Source organism: Lepidothrix coronata, unplaced genomic scaffold (genome assembly GCF_001604755.1).
Source record: "Lepidothrix coronata isolate B3197 unplaced genomic scaffold, Lepidothrix_coronata-1.0 Scaffold6, whole genome shotgun sequence".
NCBI lineage: Eukaryota > Metazoa > Chordata > Aves > Passeriformes > Pipridae > Lepidothrix > Lepidothrix coronata.
In genome coordinates this window covers 9,175,356-9,202,778 of record NW_016690186.1, presented here as the reverse complement: position 1 = coordinate 9,202,778, position 27,423 = coordinate 9,175,356, and the positions used below count along the sequence as shown (strand labels likewise).

General features: G+C 38.5%; 2 protein-coding genes across 16 annotated transcripts in view; one reads left to right on the top strand and one right to left on the bottom strand.

The window, feature by feature from the left end:
* The window catches only part of GREB1L (growth regulation by estrogen in breast cancer 1 like), a 135,981-nt gene extending 133,980 nt beyond the window's left edge, over positions 1–2,001 (top strand). For all 11 annotated transcript variants that reach the window (XM_017831395.1, XM_017831377.1, XM_017831413.1 and 8 more), the window contains 2 exons: positions 41–179; positions 1,785–2,001. In XM_017831395.1, coding sequence (XP_017686884.1) covers positions 41–179; positions 1,785–1,948 — 303 coding nt within the window. In that variant the 3' untranslated portion in view covers positions 1,949–2,001. The remainder of the gene's footprint in view (positions 1–40; positions 180–1,784) is intronic.
* Positions 2,002–5,588: 3,587 nt separating this feature from the next.
* The window catches only part of ESCO1 (establishment of sister chromatid cohesion N-acetyltransferase 1), a 33,144-nt gene continuing 11,309 nt past the window's right edge, over positions 5,589–27,423 (bottom strand). For 2 of the 5 annotated variants that reach the window (XM_017831485.1, XM_017831478.1), the window contains exons 8-12: positions 20,353–20,484; positions 12,475–12,564; positions 10,131–10,274; positions 9,130–9,317; positions 6,110–6,584 (exon numbers count right to left, since the gene is read on the bottom strand). In XM_017831485.1, the coding sequence (XP_017686974.1) occupies positions 6,437–6,584; positions 9,130–9,317; positions 10,131–10,274; positions 12,475–12,564; positions 20,353–20,484 (702 nt within the window). In that variant the 3' untranslated portion in view covers positions 6,110–6,436. Of the gene's footprint in view, positions 6,585–7,604; positions 7,762–9,129; positions 9,318–10,130; positions 10,275–12,474; positions 12,565–13,157; positions 13,281–20,352; positions 20,485–27,423 lie in introns of those variants that run through there. The other 3 variants (XR_001877521.1, XM_017831470.1, XR_001877522.1) reach the window with 3 other exon arrangements.

The window sequence follows — 27,423 nt, the reverse complement described above, 5'->3', positions numbered from 1 at the left end:
CCAACACGAGTGCTTCCTTTCTTTCCCCTTTCTGTTCCAGGTGGCTATATGCTATATTAGTTCTCGCCCACACTCAGTCAATGTCAACTGTGAAGGGGTGTTCTTCAGTGGACTTCTGCTCTATCTCTGCGACTCCTTCGTTGGTGCAGACCTCCTCAAGCGGTTCAGGTTTCTGAAAGGTAATCTCATTGCTCTGCTGGGCATCCTGGGTGTTTTCCTGCCAAGTAATAATAGCATGGAGGAAAAGGGAAAGGCAGAGGAATAACCAGCTTTGTTAAACAGCTCCACTATTTTCACAGTTAGTGCTGCCATTGTTTTCAAAAGAAATAGATGGAGTGGTTTTCTGGGAGTGTATCAAACCTGTTCCTGTTGGTAATAAGTGCAGGTAATTGAACCTTAGGTAAGCTTTGACAAATTACATTCATTAAGTTATAAGTGACATCAAATTAAATAGGTGCAGAAAAACCAAAATCCATGGAAATCAGGCAGTGAGCTGTGCAGTCAGCAACCTGAGAGTTTAGAACATAGGTGTTACTGATGAGGACAAGAAATTCTGCTCTGGCAGATGGGGACTTCACTACTGCAGATGGGGACAGCTCTTAACTGGAGGATTATAGGGTCTACCCCCACCAGAACTTAATAAACCTCATAAAAGCCTTTCTTCATCTTTTTGTCTTAATACTAACGAAGAGCAAATTGCCACAGGTATTCAGTAATGCTGAAGTGTGTTGCAGAGCTCCAGTGCATTTGTGGTGCCACAGCTGACCTGTTTCCCATCTTGTGCTGACTGAGGATGGCGCGCATGCAGGGATGCCGTGGGGATGACCCTCAGCCAGTCCCAAGAACTAGGTTTTGAAGTTTCCTCCTGTACCCTCTTTGTGCCTTCCTCCTCTGTCCCTGTCCTGGAGGGCCAAAGATGTGGTGGAGGTTGGTGCTGGCCACTGCCAGTTTCCCAAAGCCGATGTGTGCCGAATGCAGCCAGAGAGGCCGCTTTCTCTGTTGCTTCTTGGCCAAGAGGTGGTTTCTTCACAAAAATGGGCCATGGATGCCTGGTAGGAAGGACCTCCCCTTGCTTCAACTGAGCAGAGGAGGGATCTGAACCAAAACTTTCTGTGTGTCAGGTGCATGGGCTGGAGCACAGAACAGAGCAAGCCCTGAAGGTGTCCAGCCCTCCTGCTTATTAAATGTCTGTGCGCAACACCAGGAAGTTTGCACATTTGTTAGCCACAGAGAAATTAAGGACTCTTACAGTGCTTTACCAAGGGCAGCTCTCATACTTAAGGAAGTCATAGCAGATTTTCTTACGTCAGTTGTGGGACTGATTTGGCTTAGTAGAATTTCATTATTGACCTTGTACAAACCCATATGTCCCATGAAACAAACAAAAAGTAGGCTTTATTCTTTTGGCATAATTATCAGTAGTAATGTAAAGATCTCGGAGTCCCATTAATGCTCTCTCTGATATTAGCAGCCGATGATATTAACACTGGCTGATTGTCAGTCAGTGAAATTCTGTGATATGGAGCAGACCCAACACCACGTTTGCTTTTCCCTGTCTGTGCCTTCCTGCAAATTCACAGAATTCACAGATGGACACGATTTGCTGTTGTCTTGAGGCTCACACAATGATCCGAGCCTCGACTGGATGGTTATTGGTAGACCCTTCTAATACTACTTTTTTCCTACCTAGCAGCGGAGATTTCTTTAAAATATCTTAGGAAAATGAATTAAGGAAATGAGTTATTATTGCACTCCTGAGAACCTAATGTACTTTTCAATTGAAGGTGCCACCCTGTGTGTCATATGTCAAGACAGAAGCTCATTACGGCAGACGATAGTCCGGTTGGAGTTGGAGGATGAATGGCAGTTCCGACTTCGGGATGAGTTTCAAACTGCTAACAGCAGTGATGACGAACCACTCTATTTTCTTACTGGACGCCATATATAAGCCTTGCTAAGACACTGCTAAAGAAAAAAAGAACTTTTTTTTTTTTTTAAAAAGTACAATCACTGTGGAGCAAAGTGCAACCGATATTTATCTAGACTGCTCTAAAGGATTCCCCACAATTCTGAAGTAGGCTTTATTCCTTGGGATAAATTACCACATCAGTTATGATTTAAAGGATCTTGGATTCCAGTTATTTTCACATCAGTCACAACTGCCAACACTAATCACACAGCCAACCAAGCTGTAGGATCTGGGAAGAGGATGTTGTTTGGTTGAAGAAGAATCCTTTTAATATTCAGCTGATTTAGGGGAAGAAGCTGCTCTCCTCTTGCAGCTGCTAGCTTGAATGTGTTACATGAAATGCACCCCAGCATGTGGGATTTATTGAAGATAGGTGGAGGAGAGCCCACCATGTCTCTTCAGCTCTGTGCTGTGGTACAGGAATACTCAGGGGTTTGAAACTACAATATAAAGTAGATATTTGTATTAAAAGGAATAGCCTTGTTCTCTGTGCAGTGTTAGTTTAAAATTTGTAATTGTGTACGTATTGAAACTGTCTTTGGCAAAATTTCCACAGGTGTTCAAAGTTTACTACTTAAACCTGAACAAATGGGCAAACACGATAGGCACTGTGCACCCCAGTTCTCCTCGCAATGGTATTTTGCCCAGTAGGCACCCCCTCCTCAACTCCAGGGACAAAGAAAGCAAAGGCTTCTCGTAGCTGCTCTCTCTTCACTTAGAGGCCAGAGTCATCATGGCGAGGCTTCGCGAACGAAGATTTGGGAAGGCTCTATCCACATTTGCTACAGGCACGCTGGTGGCTTATGAGGCCAATACGTGACAGACATATCCGATTGCAAAAGGCGCAGCAGAAAGACTCCTTAGATGGTGTATTCTGCAATACACGGTTCTTTCTGCGTTGCCTTTTTTCCTCGAGAGTGATCCTGCGTGTGTTCTCGAAGGAGACAGCTGCGTTATAGATGGTGTGTCTCCAGGCCTCCCGATTTGAGGCCAGAGTAGACCAGTTATGGTGATCAATATGGCCAAGGCTGAGATGTTGTTTCAGGGAGTCCTTGTATCTTTTCTTCGGGGCTCCTCTCATGCGGCAGCCAGCGGCAAGTTCACCATAGAGCAGGATCTTAGGGAGGCCAGAGTAACTTCCCAGCAAATCACCTTCAGCTTCTCACTCTCCTCAGAGCTTTGAAAACTTGCAGTCCATACTCCTTTGCATATGGAAATGTGTCCTCCTGTCCGTTCGGTGCCTTTGTGGTGGGCTGTGCGCAACTCACTCTCCATTTCCTTTACACTCAGCTCCAGTTGGCTGCAGAACTGAGATTAGGTCTGTTGTACCCATATATGAAGCAACATACCAAAAAATGTGCAGGACACTAAATGATGCCTGAGATGGATCCAAGAGAAACAGAAGGTATTCTATTAGTAGTTCCGAGGGGAGCAGGGGAGAAGTCCAAAGGAGCTGGGACTGCTCACGAGAGACTCTCCAGAAGCAAAGATGTGTAAATGCATCACCTAACACTGTCCTCCCTGTAAATCTGTAAATACTGGCTATGCAGCAGCCGCACATTATTCTACTTACAAGCGCAATACTTACTGATCCTTGTTAAGGTGTTCTGGAAGGAACTTGGCGCCGTTGCATTTGTTTGTCAGGGTTAAATCGTAGCGGTCCCCTGTTCCCCTCGCACAATTGGCAGGCATTGCCTTGATGAGGTTTCCATACACACACAACAATCTTTCTGCACATCATGGCCCCTTTATTAAAAGGAAAAATGCAGAGTGTTTTTTAAATGCTATTCATGAATACAAATTTACTCCCCAAAAAGCAATGAAATTACCACATCTTTATACCTGACCTGCAACTCATTGGAGAAGGACCTGCCAAAGCTGCATTTTTTTAACACATAGTGTTAATTAAGCAACTTTTTTTATCTTGTGAAAAGAGATGTTTACAGATGAAAAAACAAAATATATTTGACAGAGGCCAAAGGAAAATGGTTTGCATATGTCTGTGTTGATGTAGCATATCTCTGATGCTGTAAATTTAGCAAATCTCAGATGAACATCCCATCTCTGTAAAGTTTTTTTTTATTTTCCTTCAGACACAACCTGCCTTATCTATTTTAACACTGGGAAGAAGCAGGGATATAAAAGATACTTCTTGAAGCGCTTGATACACACATGAATGTATTCCAGTAGTTCTGGTTTTGCCAGAAAGGCTTAAGGCCAACCCCAACTCTTAGTGTGGTTTAGAAGTGTCAGGTATTACATGTTAAAAAATGGTTTTCTTTTTGTTTGTGTATTTGATGTTTGCACTAAGTTCTTAAAATTCCAGGTGCTGAGACTACTAGGAGGAATTAGCCTGCTGGTGAAGCAGTGTAAAATTTTCCTGAAGGTTGAGAGTGCATTTAGAAAATCAGCATATTTGCCTGCCTTTACCAACTAACAGTAAACCCATTTCTTCAGTGCTCTCCCCTGCAGAAGCAAGGAGTTTTGGTAACGCTCTGGCCAGAGCACACTACACCAGCCCAAACAGCGCAGGCCTGTCCCATGGAACACTTTAACCGGCTGCCTATGAATTCCTGGGAAGGAGACCCTTGTTTGACAGCCAGATGATTGCTATCCATCTTGGTTTTAAGCCTCGCCATCAAGGCCATTCTTATGAATGTATTAAATTGGCTAGCATTATATCTTACCTGTAGATGTTCTTGTCTATTCACAGGTTAAAACTGAATGTAAACTAAGATTTAAAGAATCATATGGAGATGCTTTTTGCTTAACTTATGTAATTGCTTTTTGTGACTTTTGGAAGAGGGTTAAAAATGTTGCTTTCCTAGTGTAAAGTTTTCTTAACCAAAAACTTGGTGAATTTAGCTTCACTAGTCAGTCTACCTCATGTTATTGTTTATGAACTGAAACTGTCTGAAGTTGTGGCTATGGTATGTTTATAATGTGCTTTCATTAAATTTGATTATATTAAGTTACCATTTCAGACTGCCTCTCTCTTAATGGGTACTGCTCTTGCTTTCCAAGCCCGCCAGAGCTTTTAGATTTCGAGTGAACTTGCTGCACCATTTTTCTGACAAAGCCCTTTACAGGCTGCTCACAATCCCCTTGAAAATTACATGTGGCAGCTTGGAAACAAACAGACTCTACAGACCAGAATTCATCACCATTCTGCTACTCCAGCTTTAAGCACTCAAGTATTGTTTCGGAGGAGGTGCAAGTTCTTTACTTTAGCTCTAGCCCAAGGTTAAGGACAGTACAACATAAACAAGTGTATCCTAACTGCACAGAGGTTCCAAAATTGAAACAAACTGTAAGTTTAACCCTAATTCTTTCCCATCTCAGAGTTTTAAGCTATTACTCAAGGCTGAAGGGATTCCCCTCTCACCTTACCACAAATCCTGTATAAGGATGGTATTGATCTGGAGCTACTGGGGCACTTATCCTTGGGGTTTGATACAAATGCATTGTCACCAAGGGAATTCCTATCCAAGCAGGTTTGAATGCCACAACTGTGTTCTCCAGAGACTGCATCAAAACACACTCTGCCCTTAGCCACTTTTACCCCCAGGAAAAGTATGAAATACACTAAAGATTCATTCACACTTAGTATCATACAGAGTAACTTTAAAAAAGCTATCAAGTATTTTATTTTTAATCTATCTACATTATGTACAGATCAAGAAAGGCCACAGCAGTTTTTCAACATACAAACCCTTTAAAAGAGAGATTTATGAAGGAGTGACAAGTATCAAAGTGAAGTCCACTAACAAAGGTATATACTCAGTACAGTACTTGAAGAATGACGAGTACACCAGTCCTTGGGGTTTTCATTCCACCTTTTACTCCACAACTAGTCTGGGGGAGAAGTAGACAGAGGGCACAAGATTCTGATGCTGCTGACACCAAGCAGGTGCCCTGGCATCTAGCAGGGTACAGGATGCACCCCAGAAGCCACCGTGCAGTCCGTGAGGGTTGATGCCCACCACGACTGTACCGTAGCGCTTCTCGCCTCAATGCAACTGGGCACAGCCTTGAGCTCTGTCAAACAAGCAACGAGTAGCGGCTCCCCTGGCTGTGGGAGCTGGGGCAGGAGACCAGTTACAGTACCAGGAAGCACTGGTATATCACCTCATTAAGAACTTCAGCATGTACTCATCAGCGAGACTAGAGTCTTTGCATTAGTTTACAGTCCACTATGAACAATTTTCTGCTGCATGTAAACATGACTAACTAGATAAAATACAATCAAACTTCTGTAAAAGTTAATAAAATATCTTTCTTTTAAAAAAACAAAGTTAGCCTATTACTGCATTGTTTACAATTTTAATAAAATAGTACAACCTTTCGGTTGTTACCAGTCCTGAGTTCACTGTAAGAAAAATGGCCCTGGCTTCTGCTGAAAGTCTGCACCCACTCAGTGCAGTTTGGCAGAAGTCTCCCAACAAAAATGGAATTCCTTCAGAGCAGTTAAGTCTGGTGCTGTCCATTGAGGAAGTTGTACACCAGGAACTGGCCGGTGCCACAGTACTGTGTTGCAAAGAGTTTTCCATCGGGAGTGGGGTCAGAGAAAGCAATTTCTTCCTTACTTAAGTATGAACCATATATGAAGTTGCTCCTGTTTAAAAGAGGGAAAAAGGGGAAAAAAAAAAGGTTATTACTCTCAGGGAATAATAAAAAATATTTATGCTACTAGGCCACAAACCATTAATTAAGTGACACAGACACTGAAAAAGAAGAAACTCTATTAGGAAGAGATGGCTCTACTTATAGGATCTATCTCCTTCCAAACAGCAAGGAGGATCACTTGCTCTGGAAGGAGTTTTTTAAGGTTCTGGTGTTCTAGAAGGAATGTTTGTATAGAGTGATTGCATCAAGAGTTCAAATTCAGAGTTTTTTTTAAAAAAAAAAAGTTTTAATTCATTCCAACTATTTTTTCATGGAAAAGAGACTGCTAGGGCTGTCACTACAATCACTAAGAACGAAAACACAAGCTACAAAACAAGCTGGGGTGATGATGGAGGGGGTTGAAAGACCAACCTCAAGGCATAATTCCTAAGTACACATTCAGTAATAACTATACAAAAAGAAAGAATCAATTTGCTGAACTTCATGAAAAATATTTTATGTATGTTTTATTCTTATTTTAAGTAAGAATGGGAATCAAGAGATACTGTTCTACTTCTCTGGCTCGCTATGTGAGCAAATTTAGAAAACTGCACTCAGGCTTTAAGACTTTGATTAGAGGAAGGAGGAGGTAATGTTTATCCTTGGAAACAGAAGAAACTCCCTTTAAACTTAAGGTTTTTAGTTTCTATAAAATAAACTTAAATGCAGTTGAAGACCAAGTATAAGGTTCACTTGTATGGACATCTCCATTAAATACTGAGGAAAACATAACAAGAACAAAATCTGTTTTAATCACTACCAGTTTTATTCCCTTCTCTTTCATATATTTAGGAAGATGATTTTTCAAGGTTCTTAGACTGTCTGACTGGGTTTTTGTGACTCCAAGCCAACCATGAAAGCTTGAGTGAAATGGGGCAGACATTCTCAAAATGGACCTAAAAGTCTGCTACAATGCCTTCAACATTTTGAAGTCAGGATTTAGATGGCTACTGGAATCATCCCAAAGTACCTTTTGCTACCGAAGACATTTAAGTTGAAGTTTCACTGGCTGCTGAGCGGATCTAACTGCCTATTGCCATCCCAAATCAAGTCTCATTCCTTTCCTTTGCCTTCTGAACTGTCTGGGCTCCCTTGTCTACACCAGCTCTAGAGATCATCAGACCTTTCTGCAAACCAAGAGAGTACCAGAGTAATGTAAAGCTCTTTTTGGTGAACTTGTTTTCTACTAATGCAGCAATGAGCTACTGGAAGGCCGAACAAGCACCAGAGCACAGCAAAAGGTGAGGTGCAGTGCACAGCTAAGAACAAATGTGAGGCCTCACTAGCTGCAACAAACCATCAAAATTGATTGTAAAAATCCTTTACGACTGCAGCTGAGGGAACAACTCCAGCATCGATTTGGGGGAGAAATCACAGAGTCACAGAGTATTCTGAGTTGGAAGGGACCCAACAAGGATCATCGACTCCAACTCTTACGTGAATGATCCCTACGGGGATCGAACCCGTGACCTTGGCATTATTAGCACCATGTTCTAAATCTTTCCTTTAGAAATAGTTTCTAGGAAGCTACCATTAAACACACTATTAAAAAGCTGTCAAAAATATAACGAAATAATCAAGTTACTACACTCATCTGAACACAGCTTTACAGTCAATAGTTCAGACAGAACATGATCTGATAAGAACTTTCTAGTTGCTCCATCAGCCAGGCAAGATGCATTCTGCAGAGCAGAATAGCTTTGCTAAGCTCTCCAAATAACCAAGGGGCTGAGGACTGGCAGAGACATCAGTACCTGTGCTACAAAGTGCAGCAAGATGGCGCTTAATGCAAACCTGACAGGAGAGCAATAGTAACATTTGGGTAGTTCTTGGCATTACTCAAAACTGATGTTTAAACTTCTAGGAAATGTCACTGAAAGAAACCTAAGGTTTGGAGAATCAACATTTTTAACACAGATGTTTGAGTCCTTTTATGGATCTAGCACTTAGCATTCATTTGAATACACTCATCACTAGCTACTGAAGCTCCATGGAAATTGAAAATATCTCATAAGGCTCAGTGAACCTGAGTATATATCAAAAAACCAAACAATTGGAAGCCACCAAACTATATCAAATAGTTTGATGCACTGGGTCTCTGTTCCCTCCCTCTTTCTACCTCTAAGGAATGGACAATCACCGAGTGGTTCAGTCCCAGTCTGTAACACTTGGGTAATCTCACCCTTTGACCAAAACCAGTCTTGCATCCTTTACTCACAACTACCCCGGAGGAACTTCCCCCAAGCTCACTGGAAGTCTGCCAGGTGACTCATTACAATTGCACCTAAAGATTTCTGTTAAAGACAAGCTATTGCAGAATAATGATGTCAGTTTTTGAACTCCATCTAATACTGGAACTGTCAACTGTGCTCAAATCTACATCCTCAGTATCACCGGCAGCTTGAAAATACAAGCTTGAGACACACAAAGCAACAAATGGCTTGGACTGAGTTCTATCTAAACCACGTGTAACTGAGGAACTTTTTAAATATTACCTAAGACACTCTATCATCCGAGAAGCGATCTTCTTTCGACGCATCATGCTGAATACCCATATTCGACTAATCCCACAAATAGCAGGCTCTGGAGAGGTTGAACAGCACCATGCTTTCTGTCTTTCAAATATGACTTTCTCATTTTCTGAACTGACTTCTGGAACCTTCTCTTCTATAACTCTGTAGCCCTGCAAGTGATGTAAAAAAAAAATTGTGTCTTTATAAAAGCATCATTAATGACTTAAAAAAATAATTAATGTTATCAATGTTATTTCTTTCATACTTAGTTGCTAAAATGCCTTACTAAAAAGATTGTGTATTTGTGTCTCATTTAATTTGTCTTAACAATTTCAAAACAGGAAGAGGTGACAGAGGTGAAACAAAAATACCCACCTCGGAAGCTTATCTGACTTAAAATAATAGCAACAAATAATCCATTTCTTACTACCACCTGTATTAAAGTGTTTGCCTCAATTTCTCTGACTTTGGCTAAGATTGTTTTGCTTGTTGTCTGCTACTGCCAAGGGACACTAGAAAAGCAGTTGGACAGTTTACAAGGGAACAGACAGATTATGTGACAAAGTTCTGACACCGCTGTTTAGTACCGCCGGTGGCAGCATGACTTCTTGTCCTGCCCTCTGCTTCTGTGTGCTGTGGAGCTGTTCAATCCCACTGTAATTCAACTCAATCATACAGAACACACGTTTTTTCATCCATATTGGATTTCTGCTGGGTAGGAAGCTGAACCTGCTTGTCAACAAGCAGAGCTAGCACAACAGCTATAGCAAGTTCTTAGATGAGCAGGTCTGAGCCAAGTATGACACCATCCATGTGTCTCAGGTCAGAGTCAACCACATAAAAATGAGCGACTGCATTTCAGAATAGTCTACCACCCAAAGTCTCTTCCTCTGTGGAAAAGCTGTACACAGAATGCTTATTTGCTATGAAGAACAGTCACTAAGCATAGACACAGACTGCCTTCCTCCAATTCAGTCACTTACCCACTGGATATGTTCTGCAATTAAACAGCCGATAACTTTTTTGTCATTAGAAATAAAAAGAAGAGTTTTAGTTCTAGAGTAACACATGAGTGGAGCTTGTTGAAATCCCAAGTCATTGTCTACCATTTCTCTAATTTCTTCGACCTGTCAAAATAAGTTTAAATGCTGTGTAAGAAACACACATAAATGTACATTTCTATAAATTTACACTAAAATCACAGATTTGCAAAGATGGAGAATCTAGATCTAGAATACTGAAAGCTATTCCAGAAGTTTAGGATTATCCTAAGTAACTTGCAACACATTGGTCCACAAAAATGTTCCTTCAATAATACTCATCTGGAAATAGGAAGAGATCTCTCAGTCAACTTCCATTAAATTCAAACTTGAACGGTCAAAGGTAATAGAGAAAATTCAGATAATCGAAGTGTGGAGTATGGTATTTTAGAAGTAAATGAGACCCACAGGAAAAGTTAAAAGAGTTTAGTTCAAGATTTTCTGCTATTTTTAAAGTATTTAAAGAACTAATCCATTAAGGGTTTTGAGCACATGAAAGCTGACAGTGCCAAGGCAGGTAGAAAATGTATGCATTTGTTGTAAAGGAATAAGTAACTGTTGTCTCTTTCCTCCAGCTTCCTACTCTTCCACTGGGTTTGCAAAGAATAACTGAAACTAAAAATAAAATTTTGTTTAATATTAGCAAGTTTAGAAGAAACAGAAACTTCAGCATGAATGCAAATAAAAGCTTATGCATGAGCTGGTATTTTACTTGTGGATTCTTGTACCTACAATTGGATATTGGAAGCAGCCTCTATCATTCCTCATCTCCTGTGAGACAGAAATAAGGTGGCCTTTCCCATGTGGTGCATTAAATGGCATAAGCTTCTTGAATGCATGTTGTAATTACATTAGTAACGCAAAAGTAGAATTACTGATGCTGTGAGGGAGACTCCACAGTCTCTCTGGGTGATCTTTTCCAGTTCATGGTCACCCACAGAGTAAAGAAGTTCTTCCTCATGTTCATGTGGAATTTCCTGTGTATCAGTTTTTGCCCATTAGTACTGATAAAATGGAAATTGTGTAAAAAAAAAAGTTTTAAAAATAACTTTTAAAAGACATGGTATTAGTTACTCTTGATTTTCTCATCTAACCTTCAGGTACCAACCATTTAATGACAAGTCCAATTACCCAGTCTGAAACAGTAAGTAACCATTCTTGAAATCAGGCATCCACAGTGGTGACAACTGTAAATTCTCTCAACTTTAGAGAACTCTATCCTAAATGGCTTAATTTGCTACAATCTTCCTTTCTTCTGCACCATTTAGGTAATTTTTTTAATTCAGCCATTATATTAAAAAATGAATGTGCAACAGATGTACTAAAATTAAGATTATACTATCAGAGAAGCAAACTTAAACAAAAAAACTTATCTGCATTAAATGTTGTAAAAAGAAAATTCATACAGTGTCTTTTCAATTTAATAACTTAAAAAAATTCTAGTTAGACTAAAGTCTCCGCTAGCGTGTTGTGTGCAGTTTTAGAGAGTTTCAAGAGAGACATGAGTCATGGCACAAATGGAAATAATCTAGAGGAGAGCATGACAATGAATAGAGCTCTAAAAACATTACTTAGGAGTACAAACTAAAAAACCCAGCACATCTAGTCTATTTCCTCAAAGTAAAAAAAAAAAAAAATCAGAGTTTGTTCAGGCACAAAAAAGCTGTGGCAAAGCGGGAAAGAAAGATGTTTTCTATAGCCACCTCAGTATGATTGGTACTAATGAACTTAAATTGCAGTATGGAGATTATGGTGGATATTTAGGGAAAACTTCCTAAAATTATGGATGCACTGTAACAGAGTCTGAAGAGGTCAGACAAATGCCTAGTGGCAAAACTTTTACAAAGGTGTCAGATGCAACATAACCTGAGCAGATCCTGCTTTGAACATGGGAATGGACTAGATTTTGAGGCCACTTTCCACCTAAATATGCTTTTATTAGAAAGTCACCTAGAGAATGACGTCTGTATAATAAAGTTAATACATTTCAGTTTGTTTAAATACAGTAGGAAGTTTACATTACACAAAATATCTGCCATTCAGCAAGTATATTTAATGTATTTTAAAAAGTCAGTTGGTTAATACTGTTCCCACCCCTTACCCAGGCAGCACTTAAGAGTAAGATATTTAACCTGTTGGTGGAAAAAGCTACAGAACCATTGCAGTTTTGAGTCCAACTTCAACTGTTCATGTGTAAATTATACAAAGTTTACCATGGACATTTTCATCATTTATATGAAAACATAAAACAAAGCAAAATATACAAGTCCAGTCCTTTCCGCCATACCTTTTTAAGTGCATACTTTGGGTCATCAGGAAGAACCATTATTATCTTTCCATCAGGATATTCAGCCAAAATTCTCTCCTTTTTCCAACCCTAAATAAAACAAACACTTATCTAAACCATATACAAGATATACTTTTACAAACAGAAACGGCAAATTATTGTTCTAGACACTGAATTTATGCAGAGACTTCACATTATTTAGCAGCTGCTTTGCTAGAGAAGGAAACTTCAGCTAGCTTTCTAAAAGAGCACAACAGATATAATATGATGCTATTTATGCAATAATTTACACAGTAACCTAACTTAATCTAAAAACAATTTGTGAAAGTGTCTTATAATTTCCCAACTAGATTTTTTTCCCCCAGGACTGCAATGCAAACTCAACTTTAAAACAGAAGTAGCAAAGTCAGCTCACATAACTGATTTCCAAACCTATGTAAATATTTTTTTCGAAGTCCGGTGAATGGGAAAACCCTAAGTTTTATTAAAAGATTTCTTTTTAACATAGTTACCTCCACAAATACACACTCAGTTTTAAAAGTTTGGCATGCGAAAGACCTCCAGGAGGTTCTAAGTGAACTGATTGGCATGCAATTGCCCAAAATGTAAGGAATAATTTATTTTGTTACTGATCATAACTGTTAAAGCCACAAGAAGGATACTAGAAAAAAATTTATAACTACCTTCTAAGAATCTAATAGGGAAGGAGACTACGTTGTGTGTATCTGAAGTATAAACATACTCAAAAAAATAGAGGTAATTAACTCTTCTTCAGATCCACACTCGTGGTGAATAATGAGCAGTACCTGCATGGAAAAAAACAAAACAAAAAAAGCCACTTAAATCTAGCAAGATGGGACTGGTAGATATTAGAACTCAAGTTGCTTTGATGGGACCTAAAAATACTGAACGCAGAAGTAACTTCAGCCACTAAAAAGGCTGATCTACAAGTCTTACTTCAAAGCAACTTTAAATAAAAAAGTTTTTGAAGAAACAATATTGATGGAATAGTTCTCATTGAAATCTGTACCTTCCCACAAAATGATGTTCTACTAAAGACCAAACAATGGAATTTGGCACTGTATGAATGCCATATATACTACCACAAAAAAATGTCAAGTTCAGTGTTATAATACTTGATCTGTACCTCATTTTATTCATCCTGATTTTACTCCCTTACCCCAAGCAAGACACGAAGAGAATAATTTTAGAAATTTACCTACTTGCTACTAGCCCTGGAACTATTTAAGTATTAGTTTAGCAGCTGGCATGGCAATGGTTCCAACACAGACACCATTTTAATCCTGTCTGCTTTTCTTCTCAGTAGCAGTTGCACAAATGAAGATCCTGCTTGAATTTATATACGTTATGATCTGAACACAAAGGGCAGTAAACAGCAGTACTACAATATTCAGGGAAGTAGAAAAGTGCAATTTGTGGGATTGTGACATGCCTCTTGAGACTATCAGAAAAGGCATCAAAAGGTTCAGGAAGGGATTACTGTTCTCCAACCTCAAACCCTACCTCTCTCAAATTTTTGTCGTCTTTTTCTGCCTTCTGGCTTCCTGTTTGCCCTGTAAGAGCTTTTTATAGCCTATTTTAAACCAACTGTGACCATCACTCAGGAAATAAATACAACGTGTTTGATAATCCTGCCAATACAGCATCCAGACTGTTGCAAGCCTAATGCAGAAAATTCAACACTAGATTTCAGATTAAGGTATTCTGTTAATGTTATAGTCAGGTATTTCCACAAAATGAAATCCGATAAAAAACCAAACCATTTCTGAACATCATAGTGTTGTTATGCTTTTAAGCAACAGTATATTAGCACAAGTCTAAAAATAATTCTGTAAAAATGCAACAATTGACTCTCTAATATGTAGGTCTCATTATTTTCATTATTGTCTACCTATTCATCTTCTTAAGTGCTTTGTATAATATGGGGACTGATGATATTCACAGGAAGGGTAGTTTCTAAATTGAAGTATTTTGGAATTTATTCAGAAATGTATCTTTTAGATGCAGCTTTCCAAAAAGTTTCTGCAAACTCTAAACTCATCCAAGATTTTTAGTGAAACCATTTTAAAGCCATACTGTGCTTTTGTAGTCATATGCAGCTCTAATAATTTTAAAAAGAAAAACTATCACTTCACATATTTATCTACACCTTTAGTGTCCTTACTGCTGAGCTTTTCTAAGCAATGAACTGTCCTTTCTTTAAACCAGACAAATGGAAGCAATGCATGAGACCAGTTACAGTTCTGTCATATTCTAATATTAAAGAAAAATGTGCTAAAGCTGCGGCTGGGACTGATCCTATTAGATACCCACAGTACACAAAATATGGTTTAGAACCAGTATATTGACTGTGGTCTGAAGATGATTGATAAGGTCTTTTAACATACCTATTGACACTTTTTAAACAAACCCTCACTATTTTAACACTATTAAAACAAAATACTACAGTCTGCAAGATATTTCAATCACTGAGAAATAACGTGATCTTTCACAGAGGCAGATGACAAGATCACCTTATTATAGTCTATGTCTACAATATATAATATTCTATTGCTTTTCCTTTCCTTTTAATTGATATTACTTTAGGACATTAACACTTATTTACTGCTGAATCAGATGTCCAAGCATTGATATATACTGCTTGTGATGAAATTAAAAGGAAAGCTACTGTTCCCACAAGTATAAATATTCTGCAAGGCCTGGAGTTAAAGACCATGATTACAGCACTCCTCCTTGATACTGGCAGCCTATGCCCAACAGCTGATTACCTCTAGACAGCAGCAGCAAGGCATATAGAGTCTAATCACCACAGCTGGGCATACTGGTGTTGCACAGAGCCCTGATGGTATGTAATAGCTGTTGCAATACCCTCCTCCCCTCCACGTTAGGTCTATTTATCCTACAGGTATTTGTAATCCTTTGAGAACATAAGACCACTCTGCAAAACATAGTTAACACATTTTTAATCTACTTCTAACTTTTACTACCAATTCAAACAAGAATAAAGGTTGCTTCTGCTTGTTTATTAAGGTGCAATGGTAAGAGAATTACAAAAGAAAGAGATCATTCCAAAAAGGGCAATACAGACAAGAAGTTGCTACTACACCATGAAATAGTATGGACAGTAGTTACCACTACAGTGGGTTGCTTTCACTGGATATTGTGTACATATATAATGAATGATGTAGAATATAGTTGTAAAGATGGTTCCAACATTAATAGCCACTGTTCAGTGGTCTGTTTTTCATAACAGAATCAAAGAATGGCCTGGATTGGAAGAGACCTTAAAGATCACCTAGTTCCAACTTCCCTGACATGGGCAAGGACACCTTCCTCTAGATCGGATTGCTCAGAGCCTCATCCAGCCTGGCCATGAACTCTTTCAGGGATAGGGCATCTGCCACTTCATTGGACAACCTGTTCCAGTGCCTCACCACCCTCACAGTGAAGAATTTCTTCCTAATATCTAATCTAAACCTACTTTCTTTCAGTTTGAAGCCATTTCCCCTTGTCCTGTCACTGTATAACCTTGTAAATCACGACAAGTATGAAATCTTTCTAAGATTATATGAAGTTCAGCATCATCTCCAATTCCAGTATCCTATTAAACTTAGGTGCCAAGAAGTCAAATATTGCCTTTATTGTTTTTAACCTGAAAATCGTAAGAAGCTCACAGATAGACTTGGGTGCAGTTACAACAAAATAGCTGTAAACTTATCAGATTAGACATTAGCTTTACAGAATCACAGCATGGGTCAGGTTGGAAAGGACCACAGTGGGTTATCTGGTCCAACCTCCCTCCTCAAGCAGGGTCATCCTACAGCAAACAGCATAGGATTGCATCCAGACGGTTCTTGAGTATCTCCAGCGAGGGAGTCTCCACAACCTCGCTGGGCAGCCTGTTCCAGTGCCTGGCCACTCTCACAGTAAAGGAAGTTCTTCCTCATATTCAGGTGGAACTTCCTGGCATCAGTTTCTGTCCATTGCCTCTTTTCCTATTGCTTGGCACCACTGAGAAGGCTCCATCCTCTTGGTACTGCCTCTTTAGATATTTATACACATTAATGAGGTCCCCTTTCAGTCACCTCTTCTCAGGGCTGAATAGGCCTAGCTCCCTTAGCCTTTCCTCATAAGATAGATGCTCCAGACCCTTGACCAACTCAGTAGTTCTCTTCTGGACCTGCTCCAGGAGCTCCATGTCCCTCTTGTACTGTGGAGCCCAGAACTGCACGCAGTACTCCAAATGTGGCCTTATCAGGGTTGAGGGGCAGGATCACCTCCCTCAACCTGCTGGAAGTGCTCTTTCTAATGCATCCCAGGATTCCGTTGACCTTCTTGGCCACAAGTGCACACTGCTGGCTCATGGACAGCTTGTCCACCAGGACCCCCAGGTCCTTCTCCACAGAGCTGCTTTTCAGCAGGTCGGCCCCCAGCCTGTAGTGGTGCCTGGTGTTGTTCCTCAAATAACAGTTTCTTCCACTTTCTTCAGCTCAAGATATAGGATGAGCTTGAAATGCAAACAGATTAACTGCATTCACATCAGGCACTTGAAGTTAGCAAATGCCCGTGGATTAAGTTTTTGGCTTTGCAATTTCAAAACATCATTAAAAATGCCTCGCTCTTACAAAAAAATTTACAGAAGTACTAAGTTGACACTATGTGGTATCACAGGGAGGGGACACAACTGATACTGTGTGTATCACAGTTAGGAGATTTTATAAAACTGAACCATGTGTCAATCCCACAAAGCATCCATCCCGATGGAGTTAACACTTATGTGTGTGTCATCACCCAATGCATGCACATGCTAGACAGGCATAACTTTTCTGGAGACTTTCAGATGTCTGATACCAGAAGAACCACGAGACAGATTGCTTCATTTGTCTGCAGTAGGAGACATCTCTCAAACCAATCTATTCCTGCTCCAGTGCTATCCTTGACCACCTTACCTTCTTGCTAATTCAGTTTGCACACTTCTATTAATAGCAAATGTCATCCTTCAGAAAACCCATCAGTCTTTGCCAATCCTCTGTTCCCAAATTTAGAAAATGTCATTAAACTTGCCAAATTTCCCCTCTTTGCATGCAAAGCCTACAATTTCCTTATTGTCTCTTATCAGCCATCCATGACAAAACAAGTGTCCCAATACCATCTCCCTGTTAGCCTGTCCTTCTTCTGGGGGCATAATGAAATTTCTAGAGACCGAAATAAAATTTTTTACTAAAAAAAGCAAGACATGTCTTTAAAAAAGAACAAACAAAATTTTAATTTGTTGAAGGCAGTAAATAATTTACTATTTACACGCAAACTACCTTCTGGCTACTCAATACTTCAAAAAAGCCACAAAGCAGCTGGATGCAGGTAGGCATGACACTAACAATAACGTCCATTTTCACAGTTCACAGCAAGAAGCATGATAATACACATAGACCCACTTTATGTGAGTTTGTGAAACAAATCATTAATAGAACTACTAAGCACAAAATAGGAGACGCTCAAAAGAGAGAAAAACTGAGAAAAGTCTTCTCAAGTCAGACTGGGACCACGTCATATGGCACGAAGAATGTGAATGACAAGAGAATGAAAAATGCTTGTAAGATACCTTAGAATGGCCTCCAAATCTCAAATGATGCCAATGCCAAACATATTAACCACACAGAAAAGAGTATCTGGAGAGCTAATAAACTAAAAGACCAACACCAGACATTCCTGGACCAGAAAGTCTAACCAAGGAGTTACTGAGACTTTCTCTAGTACACTTTTTTTAATTCCATGATGCTATTGCCCAGTTAACAGTCTCTGTCAGGGAAAGGAAGTCAGGGAAAGGAAGGCAGTTACAGCCTCACACAGTAACTACATACAAATATCTAGAAACCTCTGAGCCATCCTCCCAACAATCCCCACCAGAAACCTCCTAGAAAAACCAGGATAAGTAGCAATCATTCTGGTATTTCTGGATGACTAAGAATTAACAAATAATCACTTGGTGTACTAATTTACTGACAAGAAGGCTTATCTTAAATTGAAATTATTTTCCAAGAGGAGGTGAGAATGTTTCTGTCACAATACTATCAACCAAGAACCACTGACTGGATCAAATGACTAGTGACTTATCTATTTATCATGGCAAAAGTTACTCACCCACACAGAAAACTGAGTGTCAAACTGTTACCAGGAAAAAAAATATCTGAGGGGAATTAAAGACTTAGAAGAACCCTTTTTTTGCCTTTCAGTCTACTGTTTCTACTCCAGAATAACCATTTAAATCATCGCTCTACAGCTCTCTAGAATGTCACAAAACACAACTAGAGTCTCAAAAGATTATAGAGATAGAGCTGACAATACAATATTTTGCTTGAGTACACATTGTTGGAAGTTTTAAAAAGATGTCTAGCAACTAAGAAAACAATAGGAAAAGTTTTTCTCAAATTAAAAGCATACCTAATTTTATACAATGTTATTTATGACTGGTTTAATACAGTCTGCTCTTTCACATTTATGTTAATTATGTTGTTACTCTAGACATGCATACAAGTGAGAAATTTCAGCTCTTCCGACTTTCAAAATATTCCAAACTTCAGTTCAGCTTCTTACCTACACGAACATAGCAGCTTTAAGCAGCTATTGAACTCATCTGCCAGCTTCTGTCCAAAAGAACTAAGATCATCTTCTGTAAATTATGTTTACATCTTTGGTAACATTCAAGATCTGAAAGTACTTGGGCGGGAGGGGACAAACAGGAATAAAACGGGGAAATGTATTTTATGTTGCCATTATAATGTACTGCTTCCCATCACGCTTTCTGCCCAGTCCCACCCTACAACGTAGCCAATGCGTATCAGACGAGATCTTTTAAGATGTCTGGATTATTCAGCAAAAACTAACCAAGAACAGAACAAATACCAGAACTATTTCGCCAGACAGTTTCAAGCATGAAAGTTTTAGCTATGATGATATATCTTAGTATTTGCAAACAGTGAGATAAAATTGTGCTTGAGATTTAAGAGTAGCCCAACAGCCATTTGGTATCTATATGGAATGAATTGGTGGTCTCAGTTCAGTTATCCTGGAGGTCTTATCTACTCGAGTGTAGAGTACTGAAGGTAACATGTGTGATAAAGAAAACAGACTTTGTGGATTCTACTCTGGATTTCAGACATGTGAACAGGCATTTCCTATGTCTTGTAATATCAGCTACTGTGAAGTAGTTGATTTTACAATATAATTGAAATTGTACACATTTTTTCAAATCTGAGCTTTAATATGAGAGATATACTCAGATATAGCATATATAATGAAGTTAATAAATAACAGTTTGTATTTTGAGGTTAAAATCTCACTATAAATTCAGTAAAGCTTCAATATACTATGAAGTTGTATCAGCTGGATTTCAGGCAGTCTCTCTTCAAATTACACATAATTAAAGGCAAAGTAATTTAGAAGTCATCTAAGATAACAAAAGTCATCTCAATTACAAAAACAGTACAATCAGCCCTTTATCTGGCTATTAAGTTAACTGCTGCAAACACCAGTTGTACTGAAACCTGTATTTATTATTTTCAGAAGTGATGTTCCTTTGTTTTCCTATCACTACCCTCACACCTCCCCTAGATTAAGTAATTGTAGCAGAAATAATACAATGGTGATGAAACACCATTATCCTACTAACAAATTTTAAACATTACATATAACCTGTCTACCATGGCTGTTAAAAACATTTATTTCCCAAAGTGGATGATTTATGGCCTACTGCAATAATAATTTATTAAAACGCAACTTAATGTAACATGAATTTTAACTAGTACACATCAAACAAAAGATACTGTTTATGCCTTTAAAAAGAGAAGGTTTTCTTACCACATATCTAACAGCACTTATGAACTGGTTATGAAACAACAGGTGTTGGGTTTCATCCTCTGGATTTGACACGGTGTAAAGCATTCCACAAATATTACAGGAAATAGCACCAAATCTCTTCTGTCCTCCATCCTATTAAAAAAAAAAACAAAACACCAAAACCAACAAATAACCCACAAAACAGGTATTTGTCAATTGCTTGCACAGTAAATACAGTTAAATAGAACTTTTATCTAATCAGATATCCCTTTTACAACATGTCTTCTGGAAATTCAACACAAAGGCTAAAATGGGGTGAACCAGGAGAACCAACAAGCACAGAATTTAGAATTCCATCTTTTAAAAACTAACACAGCCTCAAAAGGCACAGGCATCAATCACAGAGCAAACTCTACCTAAAAAAATTATCTCCATCCCCCCCACTACTACTTTTGAACAAATGACTTTTATTTTATGAACACAAAGAACAGAGAATTCTTCCTTCGTTACACCATTTGCAGTAAATATCATCATCTTCCACAAAGAAAATTCCCGTATCCAGCCCCACACTCTTTGGTTTTCCCTACAGTTCTGCTGCTGCTCTTTTGGTTGCGAGTTGCTTTGAGGTGGGCCACAGGCGAGCCACTTTCCTGAAACTTTGGAAGGATATTATAAAAACCCAAAGGTTACAGAAATAATTGGTAAGATCAGCAGTATATCTGCAACAGCTGATAACTACCTTTACATTTTTTACGAAAACTAAATATTCCAAGGCAATTTTTCAGACACTGTATGGCAGCTACACTGCAAATGGAAAAATCATACCATTTCGGTCAGGATCCTCTAGGTTATCCTCCTACTCTATAACCAACTGTTACCAAACTAAGGGCACTACTCAGTACCTATTGTTTTACTGTGTATTCATTACAAGTGTTACTAATTTGTAAGTATGCTCAGATTAAGGAGTCAGTGCCTAATAAAAATTATCAGGTGCTGGGGTTGCCTCTTGTAAAGAGCAAAAGAATACCAGCTGGAATGAAGTCTCTATCCAAAAAGGAAAGTTTTAAGCTACAGCTTAATGTTCAACTACTTTTTTTTTTCTTTAACTACATTTGGAAATGGAGTTTATGTAACCAGCAAAAAATGTCACTTTTAATCTATTTTAACATATATCACAAGCAATGGAGAAACAAGAAATTATTCTATACTCTAAACAAGTATGCTACCTAAGTAAAAAAGATTTGAGGGTGTTTTTCAAAAGGAAATTGATCTGTGTGCACAACGTGCAAGAAAACAGATCACCTGAAATTAATTTTGTTTTCTAAGAGCTGAAAATATTAATAGCAAAAAAACCCTACTTTCTATAAGAAAGCATTTTGCAACGCAGGAAGAAGTGTTTACAAATCACTTCCTACTCCTTCCATCTTCAAAGACGTGTCTAAGGGCTAAGTGACTCTTCAATTCTCCACACAACAGCAACCTATTTCAAACACACATTAGTGTAATCTAAACTGCAGGTATCAGTTTCTTTCCAAGAAGAGACTGAAGGTACAACAGGCCAGACAAACTCAGAACTGAACTTCTCTTTAAGAGCACAAATGTGGAACTCAGCCAAGAGAAAGAAGATGAGTCTGAGAAGTCATTGCTTTAACTGTTTGCCAGTGAGTAGATTCCTACAGAAAGAGAAACAGGAGTAAGTTCATTTTCTGAAGGAAAAAGGAAAGATGAACCCTTAGGTTAGATTTGTAAAGTCAGATTAAGATGAGCTTTCTAAAAGTGCAAAAATTGAATCTAACACATTTTATTTTACCTGCAGCTTTCCTTGAAAGCAGCAATACAGTTCAAAACAAAGGACCCATTCTGGCCACCAAAATATACTGCATTTTCAAGGTTTATATGTGAAAGATGAAGAAAAGGCAGTTCAGCAGGAAGAATGATGTATGCTGACTACCTAAAGATGAACCAACTGAACCAAATTTAGTAATCCTACCTTGAAGATGGGGAACATATCCCCTATATCTAGAGTAGGAAAAGTGAAAAGGACGTGTACTTTGATGCTTGGAATATATGCCAAAAAACTCCACCATGTGAATTAGAAAATCAGCTACATAAAGCAAGTCTTAAAATAATTAGCACATGACAGTACTACGTAAGTCTCATGAAACAATTTCTGTTCGAATCATCAAGAAGCTGAAGGTATTTAGGTCAACCCATCTATTAGTTTACTACCAAAAATCTCAAGCCAAAAAAACCCCCTAGCTATGCAGGAAGTCATCAAAAAGTTCAAGGCAAGGATATCCTCAAAGTTGTCTGACTGCTTAGCTCATCCCATCTTGACTTGTAAATACATACGCTCTTTTGCAAGTTTCCAGGAACAGATTACTTCCCTGGAATAGTACTGCCATATTGTATTTTACAGTCTGACTTTCTCAGATGTTGCTAGTATCAGTGGCTTTGAGTTTTGGGGGCAGAATTTTTGTTTGGATTTTGGTTTTTAAGGATTTTACTGATGTTACTACTTTACACACATTCAGTTGTATCAATGGGCTACCCACAGAGGTTAATACAAATGACATGTCACATGAGTTATCAGAAAAAGCACATTGTAGTATCTAAAGCAATCTTCTGAACTCTGTAGCCCTGACAAATGTGGACTATAGTTTTAGGAAATACTTTACAGTATCCCAAGGGCAATAAAGAAGATTTTTGTATAACTGAAATACTATTTCAAAGCCACAGAACAGGACATAATGCTTCAGACAAAAATTAAAAGCAGCAGCTTTGGAAATCCAATGCAGACTACAACAACAACAAAAAAAGACATGCAAAATAATAAAGTCAGGAACTATGAAGAATGCACTTTTGTACTTCAACAAAACATCTAGAGGATCTGACTATTTTTAAACTGATGTCATTGCAAGAGCTAAAGTGGAAAGGGCATGCATCCAGAGGGAAAAAGAGCTCTCAAACAATAATACTGCATTAAGGGTTGCCAGTCCTTCCTAATGGGAAGAGATAAAAAACAAACAAACAAACAAAAACAAAAAAACATAACCAAAAAACCCCACCTAGGAGTACCTTATGCACCACATATGAGAGTAAATAAAGCTGGGATTTGAAAGGGGAGGGCTGGAATCTTCTCAGCAAACATCAGATATTGTGTACTAAAAAATAAACTGTTGGCTTGCCAGAACTAGAAAAACATGCAAAAAGCTTGAGTCTCAGAGAAATGTTTTTCAGAGCAATATTCAAGAAAACATGCGATTTCAGGAACACAAATGTGTTACTCTGCTTAAAACCCAGTTTTCTAAAGAGTAACAATAAAGAGCAAAGATACTTTCACTTCCTAAGCAAATTCTGCATGTGTAGATGGCAATTAAGTAAGCATTCCCAACATCTCAGGCAATCCTCAAATAAATACAGCATATCCACTGTTTCAAGGCTAACTGTAATTGAACACTGAGACAATACTGCCTTAATCTCCAGAAGGGCTTCTTAATTCTGTGTTAGACAGAAAGAAAAGTCTTACCAATATCTTCTTTGAGAAGGTGCATGTCTGCTGATCCTCCACATGTGGAGTAAGGAGCCCTGCAAGCAAAAAAGGCATTTGGTGCCTCTGTAGGAGATAAAAAGGGGCCCTTTTTGTTCTTTTTTTTTTCCTTTCTCTTCAGGCACAGATTAGGTCATCTCCTTCTTGATTACTTAGTATTGGTTAGAGGAAGACTGTTTTTTCCCCTAGTCTTTGCACAGAACAAAGAATAAATCCCAGCCACAGAAACAAGTGGGCTGGAAATACAAGAAGTGCAGGAAGAAACAACACAAAGATTTTGGGGCTCTCCACAGAAAATGAAAAGGTCAAAGAATTCTATTTCAATGAAAGATGCATTCAAGACTGAGGCTGCTAGGTAGATCCCCTTGCTGATCAGCAGGATCAGAAGACATGTCCCAACTCAGAAAAAAGTCCTGCCTTCATTTTGAACAAAATACCCAATCAACAACAGAAAACCAACTCATTGCCGGTGTCCATCTTTCTGAAAAACTGTTTTAGCAAAAGGATACAAATCAACTTGAAACTTTCAGAACTGTCATGTATTTAATACTACTTAACATATTTCAAAAATGAAAATGGAGTCTCATTATTCATCATGAAATTATATCCTCACTGGTCATTGGCTAAAGCGATATGAAAAAAAAAAAAGGTAAAAAAAAAATCTGCACTGTATTTACAATGGACTAGTAATCCACTCTCAATACATATAAAAGTATTATTCAGGAATATTGCAGAGTTTGTTCTGATGCACACTGGGTTTAGCTGGGATAAGGTTAATTTCTTTCACAGCAGCTGCTGTGGTGCTGTGTACTAGATCTGTGACCAAAACGGGGCTGGTAACAGGGAAATCTTAGCTATTGCTGCACCGTGCGTACACAGAATGCAAGGCCTTTTCGGTTTCTCACACTGCTGTGCCAGTGAGGAGGATGGGGGTGCCAAGAAGCTGGGAGGGGACAGAGCCAGGACAGTTGACCCCAACTGACCAGAGGGGTATCCCATGCCACCTGACATCATGTTGAACAGTAAGGGCCAGGGGAAAGAAGGAGAAAGAGGAGGGTGTTTAGAGTTAATGGCATTTGTCTTCCAACTGTTACACATGATGAATTCCTGTTTTCCTGGAGATGGCTAAACACCTGCAAGCCACTGGGCAGTAGTGAGTTATTTCCTTATTTTGCTTTGCTTGCATGCACAGCTTTTGCTTTATCTGTGAAATTGTTCTCTCCCATCCTGCCTGGGGGAGCAGCTGCATGGTGCTCAGCTGCCTGCCAGGGTTAACTCAAAACACCATGTTAATGGCCTTGGTGCCTGAATTCCTGTCTCAGCTCCCCAGCTAACCTCACAAAACGCTCTTCCCCACCTTCAGGACAAAGTATATCACACACAACCCACCTGAATTTGCTAGACAAAGCTGTGTTGCAGCAGTGAAGCAAAAATTGGAAGAAGTGATAATAAGAAAGGATGGCAGCCACCACCTCTCTGTTAGAGCAGAGGTATCCCAAGGGATAAGATTTGTGTTGGAAGAAAAGGGACTGGTCTTACGCTTTTGCAGTACTCACTGCCTTGTTTTCACTGGGATTACAGGAAAGGAGAGAGGCAGTACTTAACTAATGTGAACAATGAAATATTGCCCAAAAGCCATTCTCTAATTCTGCAGAGAAACTGCCCAACCAGACTGTACCAGTTTAGGGAAGAAAACAGCAACTTTAAATGATTGCTACGCAAATTTCTTCAGGCTCATAAGAAATCATTTTTACACTTATTATTTCCACTAACTTCTTTCACATATCACCTATTTCACTCAAACAGGAAACCATGTTCAAGTTAAACCAAAATATACGCATAGAGAAATTCAAGTATGATATCCAAATGTGTAAACTGAATTATTGTGCACACCGCTTCCACATATAGCCCCAATTCAAACCTCAGAATCAGAAGAACCTTCCATCAAGCCATCCTGATCCATGCATTTGGTGATACTTATAAAGATCAACTAAATTTAAACACATTTGCTAGCAAGCAGGCATAAACTCAGATCTCTAGAAAGGCAGAAAAGTCTCCATAACTCTGTACTATCCTTTTATAACTTCAATGACTTGTTTTCTCTGTTCATTCATTTTACACAGTTTTTCATAAAACTGATTACTATCATTTTCAAAATACTAGCTTAACTCAAAGGAACACATCTCCTCAGTGGCATAAAATGGAAGAATTATCCCTGCATTTCATAGGTAATTATATATAACATTCCTTCATAGCATTATTGCTTTTATCAATCCTTATTTTTATGGTCAACATTTTGTTCTGACAGGGAAGCAGAATTTTTGCAAGAAACAAGCAACTGACTTTCCTTGTCTTGAATGTAAAGCAAATCTCATTTTATGAAAATTGAAAACATATGCTTTGCATATTTGTATTTCTCTCCATTTCAGAAGTAAAAGGAACAGATGATTTCATATCCAAGTTCTCATATTTGCACATCAGACTGAAGTGAAAGTAAAGAACAATTTTAGCACATTACTCTATAAAACTTCCTAAGGAGCTTCATGTAATCTTTAAACCTACCAACTGAACATTTAAATGAAGTGTAAGAGGTTACAGTTCACAAATATTCAGAACAGACTACTCTCAGAAACACCAAGTCATGGATGTGGAACATAACATATTTTTAGCCTCAATCTTAAATTTCTTTCCCCTCATACTCTCTTCAGTCTGAACCTAGATCTTTGCACATCACTTCAAACACCATTGTTTCCTGGCACTGTTTGCTTTACAAAGTTTGTTGGAGCATTAGATTCTTTGCTGTTTTCAGCTGAAGTTCTATGCTCTGAAGAGATCTGATTTTTAAGATGTGTGACAGCAAACAAGTCTGAACAGAAACAACTCATCTTTTGTCTTAGTTGTACTTTTACAAAATGAAGATAATTTTATGTTTGAAAGCTGCTCAGATAACTAGATGATGTGTATCAAGAAAGAGAATGGTGCAAGTGCAGCTATGAAGTATTTCTTCTACAAGAAGAATTTGTGTTATTTCTGTTACAGTCAAATAGCCTTAAAGCTTGTTCAAGATTATATTACTTAAGAAAAAAAGAAAATTAATCTATTCATTATGGCGATCACGTGGGAGAAGAAGGAAACTCAGATGTATTTTTAAGGATTAAATATAAAAAACTCAAAGCATATTGTGAAAAACAAAGCCTAGTTTTACCATAACACCTTTCTAAATATAGCTCAGGAATGAAAAAGATTAGAACTCACAGACAATATTGTAACATTCCAGACTCTGAGCCTCAAATACTGTAAAGACAATTAAAAGGATGGATGCCAAACTTAAAATACAAAAGACTAGGAAAACTCAGTAGCAGAAGAACAGCAAAAGATATTCCATCATGTGGCTAGTCAAACAAAGCACAACTAGTTTTTCTGCTTTGGTTACAGAAAGAAAAAAGGATTCTGTACACACATCAAGATGGACTAGGTCAACAGATCTCCAAAGGAATCAGATCACACAGTAGAGAGCCCAAAATTGCACCTTTCAGGCATTT